The sequence below is a fragment of the Leopardus geoffroyi genome, chromosome B3, assembly GCF_018350155.1.
Source record: "Leopardus geoffroyi isolate Oge1 chromosome B3, O.geoffroyi_Oge1_pat1.0, whole genome shotgun sequence".
Classification (NCBI taxonomy): domain Eukaryota; kingdom Metazoa; phylum Chordata; class Mammalia; order Carnivora; family Felidae; genus Leopardus; species Leopardus geoffroyi.
In genome coordinates this window covers 32,591,563-32,610,299 of record NC_059337.1, presented here as the reverse complement: position 1 = coordinate 32,610,299, position 18,737 = coordinate 32,591,563, and the positions used below count along the sequence as shown (strand labels likewise).

General features: G+C 40.8%; 2 protein-coding genes across 3 annotated transcripts in view; one reads left to right on the top strand and one right to left on the bottom strand.

The window, feature by feature from the left end:
• The window catches only part of REC114 (REC114 meiotic recombination protein), a 107,025-nt gene extending 91,882 nt beyond the window's left edge, over positions 1 to 15,143 (top strand). The window contains exons 4-6 of the mRNA XM_045449142.1: positions 6,324 to 6,536; positions 12,003 to 12,092; positions 14,879 to 15,143. Of these exons, the coding sequence (XP_045305098.1) occupies positions 6,324 to 6,536; positions 12,003 to 12,092; positions 14,879 to 15,061 (486 nt within the window). The 3' untranslated portion in view covers positions 15,062 to 15,143. The remainder of the gene's footprint in view (positions 1 to 6,323; positions 6,537 to 12,002; positions 12,093 to 14,878) is intronic.
• Positions 15,142 to 18,737, bottom strand: part of NPTN (neuroplastin) — a 72,958-nt gene continuing 69,362 nt past the window's right edge. The window contains exons 7-9 of one of the 2 annotated variants that reach the window (XM_045449141.1): positions 17,613 to 17,622; positions 16,718 to 16,792; positions 15,142 to 16,166 (exon numbers count right to left, since the gene is read on the bottom strand). In XM_045449141.1, the coding sequence (XP_045305097.1) occupies positions 16,732 to 16,792; positions 17,613 to 17,622 (71 nt within the window). In that variant the 3' untranslated portion in view covers positions 15,142 to 16,166; positions 16,718 to 16,731. Of the gene's footprint in view, positions 16,167 to 16,717; positions 16,793 to 17,612; positions 17,635 to 18,737 lie in introns of both variants that reach the window. The other variant, XM_045449140.1, reaches the window with a different exon arrangement.

Genomic DNA, 18,737 nt, shown 5'->3' with positions numbered 1-18,737 from the left:
GTTAATAGTAGTAGGCTATTAGTAGCTAAGTTCTGGGGGAGTCACAAGTTCTACTCGGAATTTCAGCACTCCTCACTCCCACATTGCAAGAGTCAACTGTATATGTCTTTCTAAAAGTTACACCGTGCCATATGTCTGATATGTGAGTTCTAATTTTTTCCTGATATATACTATTACAATTTTTAACTATAAAGAGTAAACTAAAAACCAACCATAATTTGACCACTGAAAAATAATCATTATTAACATTTTAAAGTTGCTATGTGGCAGGTATATTATGTCAAGATAGCATTCAGATGCACATGACAGAAAAATCCAGACATAGTGGCCCCCAAAATTAGGGGTGTATTTTTTTTTCACTAAATAACAGAAATAGGGAGGTGGTAGCTTTGGCTCAGCAATTTCACAGTGCCAAGGTCAACATCTTAGCAATTCCTTGGCCTCTCCCTCACATTTGCAAAATGGTTGCTATAGCTCTATTGAATGTCTGTTGAAGGAAAACCAGCTTCATCTGTCCCTTTCATAAGGAAAGCATAAACTTTCTATGAGGCTTCCACCTTGCACAACCCCTAGAATATGTCTACTTATGTCTCATGGACCAGACAATGTAATGTGGCCAATTCCAATCTGCCAATATTAGCAAAATGAGTGCTTGGCTTTTCCAGCCTCTTGTATGTATCAGCTCATGGCAATGAACCCTGTGTCTGCTGTATAGATAATTTATAAACTTGGGATTGTAGTATACAGAGTACTTTGTATCCTGCCCTCTTGTCATGTAACATTATGTCAGGAATATTATACCAAGTCATTTCTTAGTCTTTGAAAATGTGATTGTTTGTGGCTACCTAGCATTTTATTGTTTGAATGCAACATAATTCAGTTAACTAATCCCCACATTTCCACTATTATAAAAATGTTTCGATTTTCATAAGGATTTATTTGCAGGGCTCTTGAGACAGAAGCCTAGAATATATATTTATCTTGTACATTTGCCCTCTCTGTAGGTTGTTTCTGTTTCTACAGAACTAGTGGTATGTGAGAATGCTCATTTATCCAAATTCTAATAGGGCGTATCATTTAAATTTTGGCGCAGTTCATGATCTCATGGTTCATGAGATCAAGCCCTGTGTCAGACTCCATGCTGACAGCGTGGAGCCTGCTTGGGATTCTCTCTCCTTCTCTCTCTGCTCTTCCCTACTCACTCCACACCCGCCCACTCACAAACTCTCTCTCCCCAATGTAAATAACTATTGGGGCGTCTGGGTGGCTCGGTTAAACGTCTGACTCTTGATTTTGGCTCAGGTCATGATTTCACAGTTCTTGAGTCCAAGCCCCACATCAGGCTCTGTGCTGACAGCATGGAGCCTGCTTGAGATTCTCTGTCTCCCTCTCTCTCTCCCCCTCCCCTGCTCATGCACACTTCTGCTTTCTCTAAAATAAATAAACATTAAAAATATTAAAAATAACTTTTTAAAAAGCTAGCTTCCAATCTGATTGGCAAAAATGAACATCTTCCTTTAATTTGCATTTCTTTGATAACAAATGAGAATGAACATTTTTTTGTGTCTTTGTTAGCCATCTATATTTCTTCTTTGAATCACTTACTGGCTAGTTTTGACTTACTTTCCTCTTCAAAGTATTTAGACAGAATATGTATGGAGATTACATGTTATATACATGTATAGATTACATGCTATGAAGAAATATGTTTATGTAATTTGTATAGTTATATGTATTTGTATATATGCCATATATGTAGTTTTTAGAAATATTGCTACATAGTTGTGCCTACTGTTACTGGGAATGATCTTCTTTACCCCAAAGTTATTTCTAGCTGCTTATTATTAGATTTTTTCTGAATTGAAATTTAGCTTCCTTACTAAACTTTTATTAACTGATAATTTGTTAATTGTTTTAATTTCTAGGAAAGTGATTTTATAATCTACAATGACAATTATAGTTATTTCCAGTAGTTTATATTTATTTCTTTTCTCACCTTACTGAATTATCTAGACCCTTCAGAACATTAATTTTATGGTTATAGCGTCATCTTTGACATCTTCCTGACCTGAATGGGAAGAAGTGTTTAGATGTTAAGAACATTTCTAGCTGTTGACTGGATGGATATTCTTTACCATTTAAGGGAAATATTCTTTCAGTTATAGTTTATCTATCAATACTTTTCTCAGGATTACATACTAAATTTTATCAAAAGCTTTTTGACACCTTACCAACATCTTGTCTTTCTTTTTCCTTTCTATGATGTATTGACTTGAATATATTAATATTGAACCAACAGATTCTTATTTTTGCCCTACCTGGAAAAGGATATCTTTGGTGTTCCTTGCCTTGGATAACTTTTAATTAACCAAGTATTATGTAACAAACACCAGTGTTTAAGTTGATAAATGGAAGAAGTATTTTGAAATAAAATTTTTATTCTGTTATCAGCAATTTAGTATAGCTTAAATTCTGTGGATAATAAAAGTTACTTCTTTTCCCTCTGGCTGAAGTAAGTAGATTATATAACTTCTGCCTACTTGTAAGTTGGGCTTCCTTTTTTTTTTTTGTTAGTAATTCTGATCAGAATGGTCCAGGCCAACCGGCAAAGGGTCAACATGTAATTACCTACCTAAAGGGACTTTGGTTTAAAGGAATAAACATAAACCACTCTCCTCTTTACCCCCAGTAACTCACTGAAGAATGTTCTCATGATTTTGTCTAGCCTAGGCTTTGAGTAATGCCTCTTGGTTTCAGAGTAAAGGATCAAAGAAAAGTGTTGAAGCCCCTTCTCTCATTAAGTCCTTTTTCTGTACTCCCCTCTCCCTCCTTTTCTATGGTGGAGGAATTCTCTACCAGTGGTGGGGAAAACTGCTTTGGTTGGGGTCCTAGTGATGGGAGACTATATAGGTCTGAGCATTGAATCTAAAACCAGCAGGAAAACCCGGCAAGCTGGTGAGGACTTGTATCTCTGTGGTTCTCCTCCCACGTGGTGTTAACCAGGTGCCTGTCTTCCACGTATGCTGGCACCATATAATATCAGCTGTAGAGCCTGAGGCTTAAGAATCTCCAAAAGGAGATGCTGTTCATGCCCAAGAGTCCGAATTTACTGGGCCAATGCCTTCCAGAAGCTGGAGCCTGACTTTCATGTGAGTACATGAAGAGAAGTGTCAAGAGGCAAGCCCTTATCCTTAACTTTTGTTTCCTCAAGGCGTCTGTGTGAAGGGAATTTTCTGTTTGTTGTAATAACTTGAAATTAAGTGTTCTAAAATAGGAGAGAACAATCTAACATTACGCCATCACCTAAAATACAGTAATTTTGAGTTAATCTCCTTAGACGATAGACTATATTTAGGCCAGTTCATGGCTGTTGATACATACTTGAAAACTTTTCATTTCACCACAAGAAGCCCTTTCTCACTTAATTATGGCATAAGAATAAATCTGATTAAGATTTTCAACCTAGGAGTCCTTTTTGTTAACCCAGTGACAGTTTTCCATTGTGCCCCACGGCACTGAGGATGTGGGATGGTGATGTAACTCACTGTCACATTTTTCTTGATGTACCTTAGTTTTATCTTGGGTCCACATGCATTGAGGTGATATTTCTGGCTTCAGATGATAAAGCTCAAATTGTACCTGAGAATTTTACAGAAGCAAACACGGAGCCAGGCTTCAGTTAGGCCATTGAACATATAGCCTACCCTGTCATTCTGGGAACTACATTCTAAAGAAACCCTAACTGTCCAGACTCCTTCTTATGCACATTCACATACAGACACCTCTAGGCTTACATGATTGGTCTGAGATTTTTGCCCTGACAATACACTTAATACTCATCTGTTTCTGTATACAGCTTTTCATCCAGCTAAGAGGTACAATTTTTAATGTGATTACTTTTCAAAAGGTTAATTACAAAATCAGCATGGAAATATCTAATATAAAGGTATTTCATATAAAAAAGGTATTTCTTTTTTAATTACTTTTTTAAAAATTTGTTTAATGTTTATTTTTGAGAGAGAGACAGAGCACAAGCAGGGGAGGGGGCAGAGAAGGAGGGAGACACAGAATCCAAAGCAGGCTCCAGGCTCTGAGCTGTCAGCACAGAGCCCGATGTGGGGCTTGAACCCATGAACCGTCAGATCATGACCTGAGCTGAAGTCAGATACTCAACCAACTGAGCCACCGAGGTGCCCCTAAAAAAGGTATTTCATATAGATGTCTTCATATAGAGTTTAAAGTAGTGTAAGTAAATTGGAAACAGCTAATTAATTGTAAACAGGAAATCAGGTCAGTTTTATAAAAAACGATGCATAGAGTTACCAAAAATCGAATGTATAGTTCTCTTATCAGTTCTTTCCCCTTCCTCAGGGAAAAATCAGCTTTCAGTTACTCTTGAGAGTCTGGGGATTTATTCATCCAAGAGCAAAATGGCTAAGGAAATGAATAGGCAATACAGAAGAGACACAAATGACCAATATGCAGAAGAAAAATATTCAACCTTATTTGTAATCAAAGAAATGAAATTCTGCAATAAAAATCTGTGTTACCCTAGTAGATTTAAAAACATTTAAAAGAGGGGCTCCTGGGATGGCTCAGTTGGTTAAGTGTCCGACTTCAGCTCAGGTCATGATCTCCTGGTTCATGAGTTTGAGCCCCACATTGGGCTCTGCTATCAGGGGGAGCCTGCTTTGGAACCTCTGTCTCCCTCTCTCTGCCCCTGCTCCATGCATGTGTGCACATTTGCCTGTGCCCTTTCTCAAAAATAAACTTAAAAAAATTTTTTTTAATTTAAAAGAGTAAGAATCTCCAGGGTTGGAGAGACTCTCAGTGGGAGTAAATTTATACTATCCCGCCCACGGCAGTTTGGCACTACCAAAATACCCAAGACCTTTTGACCAGGCAAATCTGCTTTTAGGCATTTATGCACAGATGTATGTATAAGAATGCCTACCAAAGCTTTGTGGCTTACAATAGGAAAAAGGCTATAGATAAATGTTAGTAGGGGCCAGTTAAATAAAGGAATACTCTTCAGCCATTGAGAGCAATGAACTATACTTCTATTTTATACTTCTTATTAAATAAAAAAATCAGGTTACTAAACAGTAGTATAGTCTACCATATATATATATAATATATTAATATTTTATACATTATATATATTCATTGTTGTAGGGGATGATAATGGATTATGTTATACTTAGGAAAAAGATGAAATGAATTAAAAGATAAGATCACCCAACAGTGGCAGTAAGGAGGGGGGCAGGGTCTGTTCTTCTAAACATGACACCTTACCATCCATCACTTAGCCATGCTCAGAGTTTTCTCTAACTTAAATATGTGGCTTTGCCTAATGGCTTTATCTAAAAATGTAAATAGTGCAGATTGGAACTAGACAAACCAAGGAATTTTTACCTGTGGGAACTTACAGGATTTTGTGAACTCTAGCTAGAAACATTTTCCTGTTAGCAGAGTGATTTATGTGTTTAATAAATGTCACTGTGCTGAGTTAGCATCTGGATTTCTTTACAGAAGAAACTGAACAAAGGCACACGATACATACCATCTGTTTGGTATATATCGACTCCTCTAAACTAGATGGAATATTAGACTAGAAAAACAGGAAACTATTGCTACTAAAATACTGGATTTATCATTGTTACTGTTACAATTTCTAGTTTTAAACTTACAAGCCAGTAAGTTTGATGTAGTTGCCAAATTTTTTACAATTCTAACTGCATCTCTCCCACATTTGCTGATTTGCCAAGGGATGGAACTCATACAGTAAATTAAAGGCAAAAGGCAATTTGTGTGGTAGTCTGGCTTCTTTAAGAATAAAGGGCACTACAGATTGCTAATAGGAGCTTCATTAGCTCTTAGCATCTGCCTGTCCCCTGTTCCCCAGTCTCGTTTGTCAACTTCGCTGGTTTGTTTAGAGTACCATGTACCCAGTTTGCTCTTTTATATACTTAGGTTTAGAAAAATTTTGTTGAGCTAGCACTGATTTTTCACCTAAGGAATTAGAAGCTATGAAATCTTTATTCCAGAGTAAGACAAAACACTGGTATTTTACTGTAGTCAGTAGTGACTTTCCTGGTCTGTATGATACGGGCTTTTCCATTTTTGCTGATGTCAATTCCCTGAAGGAAACAAATTTAGTATGAGCAGCTCCCCAAAGGGGGAAGAAAAGAAATTACTGCCTTTTCTCTATCCACATTAACAATCTAGAGTTACCGCTCCCCGCAAAGGGAAGCACTCCCTAGAGGTGCCCACAGTAAATAAAAGTGAGGGCTTCTAGGGGGAACTTTGCATCTGTCCAACAGAACAAGAGCCGCATGTTCCGGGTGCAGTTTAGTGGAGGGTCCAAGGAGCAGGCGCTGGAAAGCTGCTGCAGCTGCGTGCAGAAGCTGGCCCAGTATGTGACCGTCCAGGAGCCTGACAGAGTCAGCCAGGAACTCAGGCCAAGTGCTGGCCTGCTGGGGGCAGGTGAAAGCCAAGGGAAAGATTGTGCACAGCACATCCCACCGCAGCACCGGGTAAGTAGGCCAGTGTGTTGGCTGCATGAGAAACCTGACAAAGTATTGCTTTATGGGGACGAAATCACAGTGGAATGTGTTGAATCTATCCGGTTTGTAGGTTAAAAGATACCTAATGTTGAGTGACATATTTAAAAAAAAATTTTTTTTTAATGTTTATTCATTTTTGAGAGAGACAGAGCACAAGTGGGTACAGGGCAGAGAGAGAGGGAGACACAGAATCTGAAACAGGCTCCAGGCTCTGAGCTGTCAGCACAGAGCCTGACGCGGGGCTCGAACTCCTGAACCGGGAGATCACGACCTGAGCCAAGGTCGGACGCTCAACCGACTGAGCCACCCAGGCACCCCGAGTGACGTATTTTTAAAAATATTTTTAAGTTTGTTTATTTTGAGAGAGAGGGCGCACATGAGCAGCAGAGAGAAGATCGCAAGCAGGCCTCACGCCATCAGTGAGCCCAATGTGGGGCTCAAACTCCCAAACCATGAGATCATGACCTGAGTCGAAATCAAGAGTTGGACACCTGACTGAGCCACCCAGGCACCCCCATAATGTTGACTGACTTGTTTAGATTGAAGATTGATCCTCATTGTAGCTACCTATAATCCTAGACATCAGATTAGCCAGGTGTCCCGGCTGCATTCTGGGTGTCGTCATAGACAGTGGTTCTCAAAGTATGGTCTGTGGACCCTTTCCTGAGACCTTTCTCAAGGGGTCCATAAAGTCACCATTATTTTTATAATACTGAGACGTTATTTGCCCTTTTCACTTTGTCAGTATTTGCATTAATCTGACAAAAGAATTGTGAGCAAAGCTCCTGTCACCTTGGTACCCATCAAGGTAGTGGCCTCAAACTGTGCGGGTGGTGATCAGTCTTCACCAATCACTCACAGTAAGAACACAGGCAGAGCTGCTGTGCCCTGGGAGGCACGGTGGCTGTTTGGAAGGGACGTGCCTGAGGGCCTGTGCTGGGCGCTGAACCGGCCTTCTTCACCGTTAGTACTTGAAAGAACAAGATAAACTAGGGTTATTCATACTTGGGCATTCAGTGGACACTTTCTCAAATGAAGGGAGCCTATCATTTCAGGAAAACAACTAATAGTATTTATCGACAATGATGAAGTAAGCTTTTCAAGGAAAAATTGGACTCTTGGAAAACGTGTATGTATCTGCCACTTGACCTCCACAGCTCCCTAACTCAGAAGACTATTCTGATAGTGCTTTTAACGAACATGAGTGTTTTTCTTTGGATATAATTACGTGACAAGATGTTTCAACATTTTGGAAGATCTGTATAGTCCAGCCAATCAGTATTTTCCAAATGACCAATCCAATGATGCTACAAAATCATGCACGGATAAAAGATCCATTCAAAGTGCAAAACAGACCAGTGGTTTTAATATAACAGAGTATAACAAGTTCATTGCTATGATTTCAGATTCCATGTATACAGCTAACTTAAAAACCAGTCAATTGTTGAGTTTTGGTGTTCTATCAAAGAATATCTATCCACAATTATCCGAAAAGGCTACTGTAAGATACTTCTGCCTTTTCCATCTATGTATCTATGTGAAGCCAGACTTTCTTCATGTACCTCATCCAAAGCAACAGACTGAATGCAGTAGATAGGAGAGTCAAGCCGTCTTCCATTAAGCTAGACATTCCAGAGATTTGCAAAATCATGACATCTTTATTTTAGGAAATAGAGTTACTTTTCATAAACATTTTAAATAACATATATTGGGTTCACTTTTAAATGAATATTTTTAATTTTTGCTTTCACTTTTAACATGTAAATATTAGATATAGCCTAAAAAGCAGCTGTCCGAGGGCCTCAGTAGTTTGTCAGATCATAGAAGGAGCTTGTGATCCTAAGTTTGAGAAGCACTGTTACAGAACTTCTCCAGGAAGTACATATTCTCATGCTTCTTTGGCCTAATCCCAAATGCTGTTAGCATAGGCATTTGCCTCTGCTTTTGAGATGAAATTCTAGTTTCAAGTTGGGTTTTTTATTTTCTACTTTGAGAAATGATTTTCCAAACCTGGCTTTCTAGCCTTTCATCCTATAAGGGCCCTTAAACTCAATGGAGCAAGACCATTCATTGTTGCTGTTTTATCACCAAGTTTCTTGTGGTTCATAATTTATCTAGGGGGAACATAAATTTACATATTTATCATAAGGTCTTTTTCTTTCAACAAGTGCTGTATGATTTCCTCTTGAATGTGTTCAGTTTGCCAAATAAGATTTCTAGAATTCTTTCCCTCCATTTGTTTGTCTGATCTTTGTGAAGATTTCTTCATGCTAAAGGTCCATTTCTTACAAACCCTGGATCTGGTTTCATTTTGCCACATCAGCTCCTGCTATATTAAGAATCCCTTCCCTGCAAATGGGATGGAGTGGTTTATTACAAGGTACTCTATTAGTTTATGATCCTTTGCCCCCTAAGTAGAATGTCTTCTTTTGTAGGTTTCATCGATCGTTACTAGATTCAGATTACGGTACCCAGCGCGTGGAGTGGGACAGGAACAGGGTGCTAGAATTTGGGAAGTACGTCTGGAATGCCTTATAAAGGCAATGAAGACACGCCAGGCTGGAGCCTAACCAGGCTACACACTTATCTAAATATAAGAAGATAAATTGAGGCTGTAGCATGTAGGAGCAGATGCAGACTGAGGGTTCTGAGCTACAGCAACAAATGGAAGTTCTAGCTCTGATTTCAAAGGCTGGCCCCCAATACCCAGGTAGAAATATCCCCAGAGTGGCTGGAAATTTTTCACATCTTTCCTCGATGCTGTATTAAGGGACTTTGATGATCTGCAGTTGGGGGTTATGCAATGCTGTGCAAAGACCACAGGCTTCAGAATCAAAACGGATCTAGGTTTGAATCCTGGCCCTGCTAGTGGCCGCGTGATTTCGTGAGCCCCTGAACCTCATCTGTAACATGGCAAGACAGAAATGCTGTATATACAGACATAGTACAATGCCTGGCAAACATCTAAATAACATTATTCATTATTACTATTATTGCCAGTACCGTTACCCTCCCAGATCTGTGTTCCCTTGCAAGTGAACACGTTAGCGCGCTGGTCAGTAAGCAAGGGTCAGAACTCCCAAGGCAAGGGGACCGTAAGATGGAACGTCTACAACTGCAGAGCAGAAGACAAGGTAAAGCCACTAGGTTAATTTGCCAGAGTGTAGACATTGTGAAATACTGCCTAGAACATTCTAGTCTTCCTAATGGCAAAACATTCCCAGGTTTGTCATAGCTGCTCCTGTGCAAATTTGGTATCACGTTCCCTTTCTCAGAATCCGTCTTGAGAGTTGCAAGCTGTAGCCAAGTTCTAGTCCTCTTGCTGCCCTCCTGGACTCAGGTGTCATTTCCCCAATGCCTTATATATACCTTCTTATCTGAAATAGTTCTCTTCTTTGCAGGTAGAGATAATTTTCTGTCTTTTCATTTCACGTTCTTCAGTCATTTCCCAGAACATTTGGTTTTTATTCTTCCTCAGCCTTGTAATTTTACCAACTGTGGCCTAACCAAGGCTTCTCAACCTGAGGGCTTCTAAGGCAGCCCAGCCCACCCTGAAGAAGGGGGAAAGGAAAGACAGGAAGGCGAATGGCAGTTCCCAGCTGAACTGTCTGTTGTTGATACACGAAGTCCAAAAGAAGAAAGCAGCCAGGAGGCTCCAGTTACTGTGTGCACAGCACCTTCCTTGTCTGTGCACTTGGGTGGAGGACGGTCTGATCCCGGAGCCGCCTACTCACCTCAGGTGGTTCCATCACACTTGGCTACTCTCCAGCGTAGCCAAGCGTGCAACATGATGTTGGGTTGTTGTCTGCCCCGTGTTTGAAGAACATGTGTGACGTGAACTGGTACTCTAGGAAAGCATCAAAAGTCAGAGCTAGAAGAAATGCCAGGCACTGGAGTCTTTTATTTTTACAGATGAGGAAACTGAACAGAGAAAGGGGGTTTGCCTAAGGACTCCTGATTCACTAGAGTCCCTTATGTTTTTGCTCATTTTTAGTATTCCTGACTAGTTTTCTTTATGTTTTTTCCTTCCTGTCTCCCTTCCATTTTTGATGCTTCCAGATCTGCTTTTCTGTTAGTACCTAGTGTTAATACCTATTACTTTTCTGTTAATACCCACTACTAGCAATAGTCAGCTTCACGTAAGAGGAGACAAAATTTGGACACTCTGACTTCTGCCAGCCGTGACGTGATGCTGTTAGAGGCATCTTCTAGGGAGAGCCTGGTTTCTCTATGCCACCAGCTTGTATGTGGGACGGGCGCACCTGTGTGCAATAGCCCCAGGTATCCAAAACCTAGCCAGAGCTGCAGACACGTGGCTAGGAAGGAGGGGTGGTGGGGTTTCGGAAACCGTGCTCTTAAGTAGAGGCGGCCTTCGGAGGCCTTTTAGGCCTCCAGGCCACCTCCTACACTGTGCTTTTGCCTGCGCTCTACCCAAGAAAACCCCCTCACATTGTAGATTCTTTTGAAATAGATTCTGAAGCATTCCTACACTTCATGCTTAGTGTACCACCTACTGTGGCTCACCCCCTCCACCGTAAGCTTGGAAGTCTTATACCTGCCTTCATTCTAGCACCTCTTAGGTTGCATGCTAATCACTGTTCTACTTGTTAGGTTCTCACTTGGCTGTGGGTTCTTGAGGGCTGGACCACTACCTTGTTCTCCGTGGCCCCTTTCCGTGGTAGGCACTAACACTGTTGAATGAAGATATCTCGGTATTTTACTAACAGAAGAACTCATTCCCTTGGAATGTCTAAAACGAGATTTTTTTTTTTAAAGTTTTATTAAAAGCATATGGTTATCTTGAAATCATAGTGTTTATTTCTTCCCCTGCTTTGCTTTTCTGTCGTGACCATGTATTACTTGAGTTGTAACTCTCAGAAAGTAACAAATCAGGGGCGCCTAGTTGGTTGAGCTCAGTTGGTTGAGCGTCCCAATTCTTGGTTTCGGCTCAGGTCATGATCTTGGCAGTTTGTGAGTTCGAGCCCCACATCGGGCTCCGTGCTGTCAGCACGGAGCCTGCTTGGGATTTTTTCTCTCTGCCGCTCCCCCACGCGCTCTCTCCTGCTCTCTCAAAATAAATAAACTTTCAAAACAAAATCATTATCGGAATCTGGACAGTGTCCACTGCCCTCCAGCACCAGCACATGGTCCTGGGCTGGGCCTCTGAAGACAGGAGAACATGATGGGGTTGGACAGCCGGTGAGACACCGAGGAACACCAGGCGCAGGGCAGGAACCTCAGACAGAAACTCTGTCCATAACCCCCTCCTGTAGTAAATCAAGGGACAGCCCAGCTTAAACCAGGACAGAGTCCACAGACAATGACTTTATGCCTTTACTGACACTGGTATTTTCTTTTCACACAAGTACGTGTGTTGCCTGTCCTATGATGGCCAGTGGCATTTCTGATTACGTTCAGCTCGTCTCCTAATTGCAGTCACACCAGAAGCCAGAGAAGCAGCAGCAGTATGGACCAGCCGGCACAGGGACTTCAGGAGGAAGGACCTCAGTGAGTTGGTTGGCTCAGGTAGGGCCTATTTCCCTGTTGTCTTCCTTGGTCACGAGAAACAGTGATCCTGAGGAATTTGTCTCCTTCTGTTCACCCCTCTGTGGAATAGTGACGTGAAGTGCCAGCAGAGAGAGGACAGTAGAGACAGACGGGGCCGCTTCCGCCTACCTGTGCCGTCGGGTGCGGTGGCGCCACTGAAGAGCTGCCCTCCGAGGAGGGGGTGGGGGCGCTGTTAGCTTTTCAATGTGTGACATAAAGAATTTAATTGCCACGCTCCCAAAGAGAAATAAAGGGAAGAATTTCCATTTAATTTCGAAAATGAGATTGCGAACTATCCTAAGATAGGTATCAATATGAATTTGGAGCCAGCTCAGTGATGGTCTCTGTAGCAGCAAATTTCCGGTGCTAAGAGCTGAGGATGTCCGGAAACCTGGGAGGATTCAGCCTTGTTCCCACAGACTTGCTTTCAGACATTCCCCTTCCCTTGCAGCTTGCTGTTACCAAGGCATCCCACAAAACCTATTCATTCAAATTCAGGGTTGCTTGATGCCCTGCTCTGCTGGGAGCTCCTGGAGGCCTGTCTCCTCCTCACTGTGTTCCCTGCTGCGCTCGACAGCAGCTCTCCGGCCAACAGCTTGTGCTTTCCACACAGTTCTGCATGGAAATCAGTATTTAAGGATGAGTTTTCTTTTTAATGTATTTATTGAACTGTGCTAACAGTAGTATAAAACGGAAAATAGGGGTGTTTCCTCCATCTGGCTTACCACTCAAAATAAGTAGACAGTTCTACAATTAAAAATTTAAGACGATTAAATAAGAATTCACATCTATTTCTTTTAATAACTTAGCAACCACAACAAAAAAAAAAAATTAAAAGCCTCTTTGTCCAGCAGCAGGACAAACTCCACAGTGTCCCAGTTTGTAGCCTCATATTTGCATTGTGGTTAGAGGTTAATTGAATGAGTGGCTGAGGAAAACATGGAAACAAGGCAGGGTATGATATCGTCATTCAGGAAAGATCAGATGCTGCAGAAGGCAGACCGTAGCCCAGCGTATTTACATAGGGGAGAACCACGTACGAACCATGCACCAGGCGGGCGGCTCAGATAGGTTTCTCATTTGCTCTAACCTTCTGGACAAGTTGTTACATGAACATAAGTGCATAAAACATTTTAGGAACCAATTTAATGTTGTATCTTATTACCTAGAATTCCATTTCAGTTACACAAACATACACATAAGGATGCTCTTCAGTGTTGTTCATAGTAACAAAACTCGCAACAACATAAATGTGCACTAGTAGGATACTAAGTGGTTTCAAGTGTGGTATAACCACAAATGGGATAAAAATACAGTCAATAAAAGTGATATATATCCCTATCTGTTGACGTGGAAAGATATTTGTAATACATTAAGTTTTTTAAAAGGTTAAAAACAGCATGGATGGTTTAGTTTTTATAGAAACACAAACACACAAAATAGGTCTGGAAAGAGATACACTGACTTGCTAACAGTGGCTCTCACTGGAGAACAGGGCTCCATGTTACTTTCACATTCTTCTGAGAGGCTAGTTTGAATTTATTAAATTTCTATTACAGTTTCTAGAAAAATATCAATTGTGCACACCAAAACACACCAAACCATGCCATCCACAGAAAGGGCATAAAATCACCTACCTAGTAGATGGAGTGTGAAGAGTAAATATGGTGACTGAGTCAAAGCAGCAAACACAGATGTAACACAGCAGGGCTGGAGCCCATCGTATCACAGTAGACTGTGGATCTGCTGTCACCGTATCTTCCAGATTGCCAAGCACAGTCAGACTTTCATTTGAACTCTGATATCTAAATCTGGGCAACTTACTCAGCTGATTATTATTTTTTTTTATTTTGAGAGAGACAACTGAGCGGGGGAGGGGAAGGGGCAGAGAGAGGGAGAGACAGAATTCCAAGCAGGTTCCACACTGTCAGCACAGAGTCTGACTCAGGTTTTAATCCCACAAACCATGAGATCATGACCTGAGCTGAAATCAAGAGTTGGGACACTTAACTGACTGAGCCACCCAGGCGCCCCTCAGCTGGTTTAAAACACTGCAAGTTACCAAAGAAGTCATACAGGTGGCAAATAAGCATGTGAAAAAATGCTTGACATTATAGAACTTCCATTTATGACATTCTGGAAAAGGTAAAGCTACAGAGTAATGGAGAACAGATCAGCGGTTGCTTGCCAGGGGTTGTTTGACACTAAGAGTGTAGGCAGCATGAAGAAATTTTCAGCGGGAGGTGGAGAGGTATGGAAATGTCCGTGTCTTCTCTGTGGTGATAGTTACATGCCTCTCCCTGTCAAACTTCGTGGACAGGACTGGAAAGAGACATGAGTGAGCTAATTATCTCCTTTGGACAGTGAGTTTGTGACCTCTCTTTGTTACATTCAGAACCCGCCTTCCACAAGGTGAACGGCTCACACCCATTCATCTGGGAGGTGAGAAAGATGAACTAAGCTAGTGCATTTCATTCATTGACAACTTTCTTACCCACAAGATGTTAACACAGTATTCTTCATTAAAGCAGGACCTTACCTTTGTAAATCATTTCATTAATTTGACATGCTTAAGGATACAAGTTTATCTCACTTCCTATGTGTAGTTAGAGGCATTATATATAGGAACCCCGTAAAGGTAATAAACACTAATTTTTGGTGTTTCCCTGATATTTCCTAAAAGCAAAGTTTTTCTGTGTTCTGTTATTTCAGGCCATTGCTTTTGGCTATAATACTAATAAACTACTCTTCTGGAATCCCCCTAGTCTCTCCTGGTGTCAGAGGAGCTGTCCCCGGTCTATGAACAATCTTCGTGGGACATGGAAGACTTACGCCCCTTTCTACGCTTGTGCCTCATGGATCAGAATTTCCCCGCATTTGTGGAAGAGGTGGAAAAGGAACTTAAAAAGCTGACAGGGTTGAGAAATGAACACTCCACGTACATATAGCACTAAGGAACTTGAAAAAGTTCACTGAAAAAGTGCTTCCTCCTAAGATTAGATACAAGAATAAAGAGTATTATTCCAAGCACCTTTTATCAATGTTTTATTTTTAAAAACAGTGAATCCACTTTTTTATACATCATTGCACTTCAACACTTACACAGAACACAAGTACATGCATCTACGGTTACACACCGCATGAGAACCCTGCCGGGTGAGAAAATCTACACTCAACTGTTTTAAATCAATGTGAAAAATACAGTGTCAACCCCAGAGGATAACTAGTTGCATAGAATACCATGCTATAACATTTCAAGGTCATTGAAAACAAAAGGTAAATTATAAAAGTTTGCCTTAATTGAATGTACAATAAGGTTCAACACATCAGTGCAAAAGGATTTAAGAATTTACATGATTTAACAGAAGAAAAAATAATCACTTAAAAAGCAATCATACATATATACTGCAATTCAATATATCCATTCAGTGGAGTGTTCCAGCTTTTTATCAAAGTCATAGGTTAAGCCCTTAAAATTATAGATTTCAGTTTATATTACTCATCTTTATGTACCAGAACTGCACAATCTCCTCATCTGACAACATACAGTAAGGAATGAGTATCAGCAGCTAAAAAATGAAACAAGCATTTATTTTATTTTGGATTTCTCCCACCCCCAAAAATATAAATATATATATATATATTTATATACTGTATATATCTGTAGGTTTTGCTGTACTTTACAAAAATGTTATCACTAGATGGCAGCAGTGCATTTTAGAGCTTTGCCAATTTAACAGCTGTATTAAGTAAAAAATGGCGCATGCATGATCCGATCCTCAGAGGACCTTTCCACTTCTACTTAAATATTTTAACAAAGGGGGGAAAAAAAGCAACATTCACAGCACATCAAGCCCCAAATAGTTTACACCTTCTACACTGAAGCATTGTTTAAAATGTACCTGACTAGATCACCCTTACAGGAAAGGCTAAATAAGGCATGCTTTAGACAGTCATTTGTGGTGCTGCTCACTTAAAAGGGGAGAGAACCAAAGAGGTCCAAGCAGAAAATTTAGCAGATCATGTTGCCACCAGTTTCAGGAACCTAAAGATCTGTGAAGAAAAAGTATTTGGAAATTAAAAGGGAATATGCACTGTCCCTGAAGACTACACCAAATCCTACATACAACAAAGCTTTGGTTCAGACAGCATGCGCAGGGATGTGGTGTGAAACTCTGATCTCCATGTGCCGGCATGGAAGGCACTCTGGCCCAGCTATGCCCGGCCACCATTCTTGCCTTGCCCTCACAAGCAAAGTGGAATTAACTGGCCTCTGGGAATAATCCACCCAAGGTGACAATTTTTACCTTTTTTTTAAAAAATACAGTTAAATAGTGGTGCAAAGGATGCATTTTGAAACACCATACGTATTCTGAAACGGCACTTATATAAATATGTGGAACAACACAGCTGAAAATGTTCCTTTCCGGCTGCTGCACTGGATGGAGGGCAAACAGAACTTGTTCCATCATATCAACAGCTCTGAAATGAACTAGAAGATCCTACAACATGCTACCAACTACCAAAGAATGTGCAACAAGGTCAACAGAGGCAACGTTCGTTTGCATATAATTTTTAAAATTTCTAAGGAAGGCCATACTTACATTATAAGCAGTATTTAATTTGTGTTTCTCTGGCGCAAGTTTTTATCTTTGTGATTGTTGGTAGAGTTGGTTTTCCTTTGGAGGAAAAATTGCATTATAAGAGTTAAAGTCAGTGGCAACTCTTGAAATTATAACACATGGAAATACAGGGATTCTTTCACTTACTACCATCCCTGGTATAGTAAGAAATTTTACTGCACAACATTAGTCAATAAAAATATTCTTTGTGTAAAGTGCATACACATACACCTTCAGTTAATCCTTTTGACTCCCAAGGCAGACAATATACAGGTAACTTTCCATCCAATTTACAAACTATAATCTAATTACTCTAACGGTGTATGGATAGTGGTTTCTTCTCTACTGAACACCACAGTCTCTTCTCGAATGATAAAAGATAATCACACACAGGCAGGCAGTGGTGTGCCCTCTGGCACTTGGCCAATTTGGGCCTCTCACCCCTTAGTCCCCAACTCTAGGAGACTCCGCTTCTCCTGGAATTTGCAGTACCATCTGTCTTGGCTACACGCAATTGTTAATGAAGCCAGACAGCTTCTCCACGCTATAGTCCAGCTTGAAGTTAACGTTCACAAAACTGGCAGTCTCCGATACACTTGTTATTTCCTCCACACTATCAATTCAAGTATGTAGGACGTGCAAAATTTTAAACGGTTTTTTGCATGGCGTTCCACCTTGTGTTGTTACGGAAAACAAAACTGCACAGCCTGTCCTGGGAATCAAATGGCTGTCAGCTCCATGTCTGTGTAGCTAGGGAGTCTACACTACAACACTCATTTCCACCCGCTGGCTCCCTACCACTTTAGCTACTCACTCCATTCAATTAAACTGCAAATACAAAATAAACTACTGAATCAATGTCCAACAAAGTACTCACATTGGCCCAGCTGGTTCATCGTCTGTAAGGTATTCCGTTTTTTAATAATCCATTGAGAGACAGGAGGAGAAAGGAGAAAATCGTGAGACTCTACGTTAAGAATTAACAGAAGAGCAAACGGCAAGTGGCAAACATGGCTATTCATAGCATTTATTCAAGGCCATTCCATCTGGAGGTGCAAAACACTCATGGAGTTATTACTTCTAGATTCGAGTTTTTAATGGCGGGCATGTTGTTTCAATGGTTTTAGTTGACACTGGGAATGCTTGTCATGAAAAACTGCAACTGTAGCGGACAGACAGGCTGCGATATTATACTCATCTTGTCCCCAAGTTCCAGTGGTTCACTCTTAGAGAAATGAGAACACAAACCAACATTTCAGTTGTAAAATCCTGCTGTTTGTTTTCTTGTGGTGAATGCATGGCTCAATCCTGCAGTGTGGACGGATGTGTGTGTTCTATACATTTAGCCACACATCCTCACTTCCCCAAAAGACAGTGTTCTTGCTGTTTTGTAATCTTTAGGAGAGTCTTTAGTCTGGCGAATGAGATTGAGGGAGAGGAAGCCACAACAGTTCAACCTAATACTGGGTCAGCCCAGCTGGCTATGCCAGCACAAGTGCATACATAACCAGAAGACGTTCTGTGACACATCAGGGAGAGCTGAATAGTGGTGACATCCCTCTAGAAAAGACTTCAGACTTCTGACAGAAAAGACAGGCTCAACTCGAGCCCTGGCCAAAACCAGAACCCGAATCCAGATGAGCCATGAGATAGTTTTTGTTTTGTTTTGTTTTGTTTTGTTTTTTTTAAACCAAAAAGCTTACATCTGAGTTTAGAAGCCTTCTTAAATTGGTATTTCATTATTCTGATTTATAAGTTTTTCTTTCCTGTTTCAACTAAGGGCAACTTGGTCCCCTTTAAGCAGGGATATATGTACATGGGGAGGGAACAAGCAAGTGCTCTTAGTTTTTCTGTTTTATACCAGTCAGGTAGACTAAATGATTCTGAACAGTTTGGTTTAGCTGAAGGCTTCTAGAAAAACTCTCAGCAGGATTCCACAAGGGGGCTTGGTGCACATGAAGCAGTTATGGAGATTACAGTCTCAGTGTAGGCATCTGCAGGC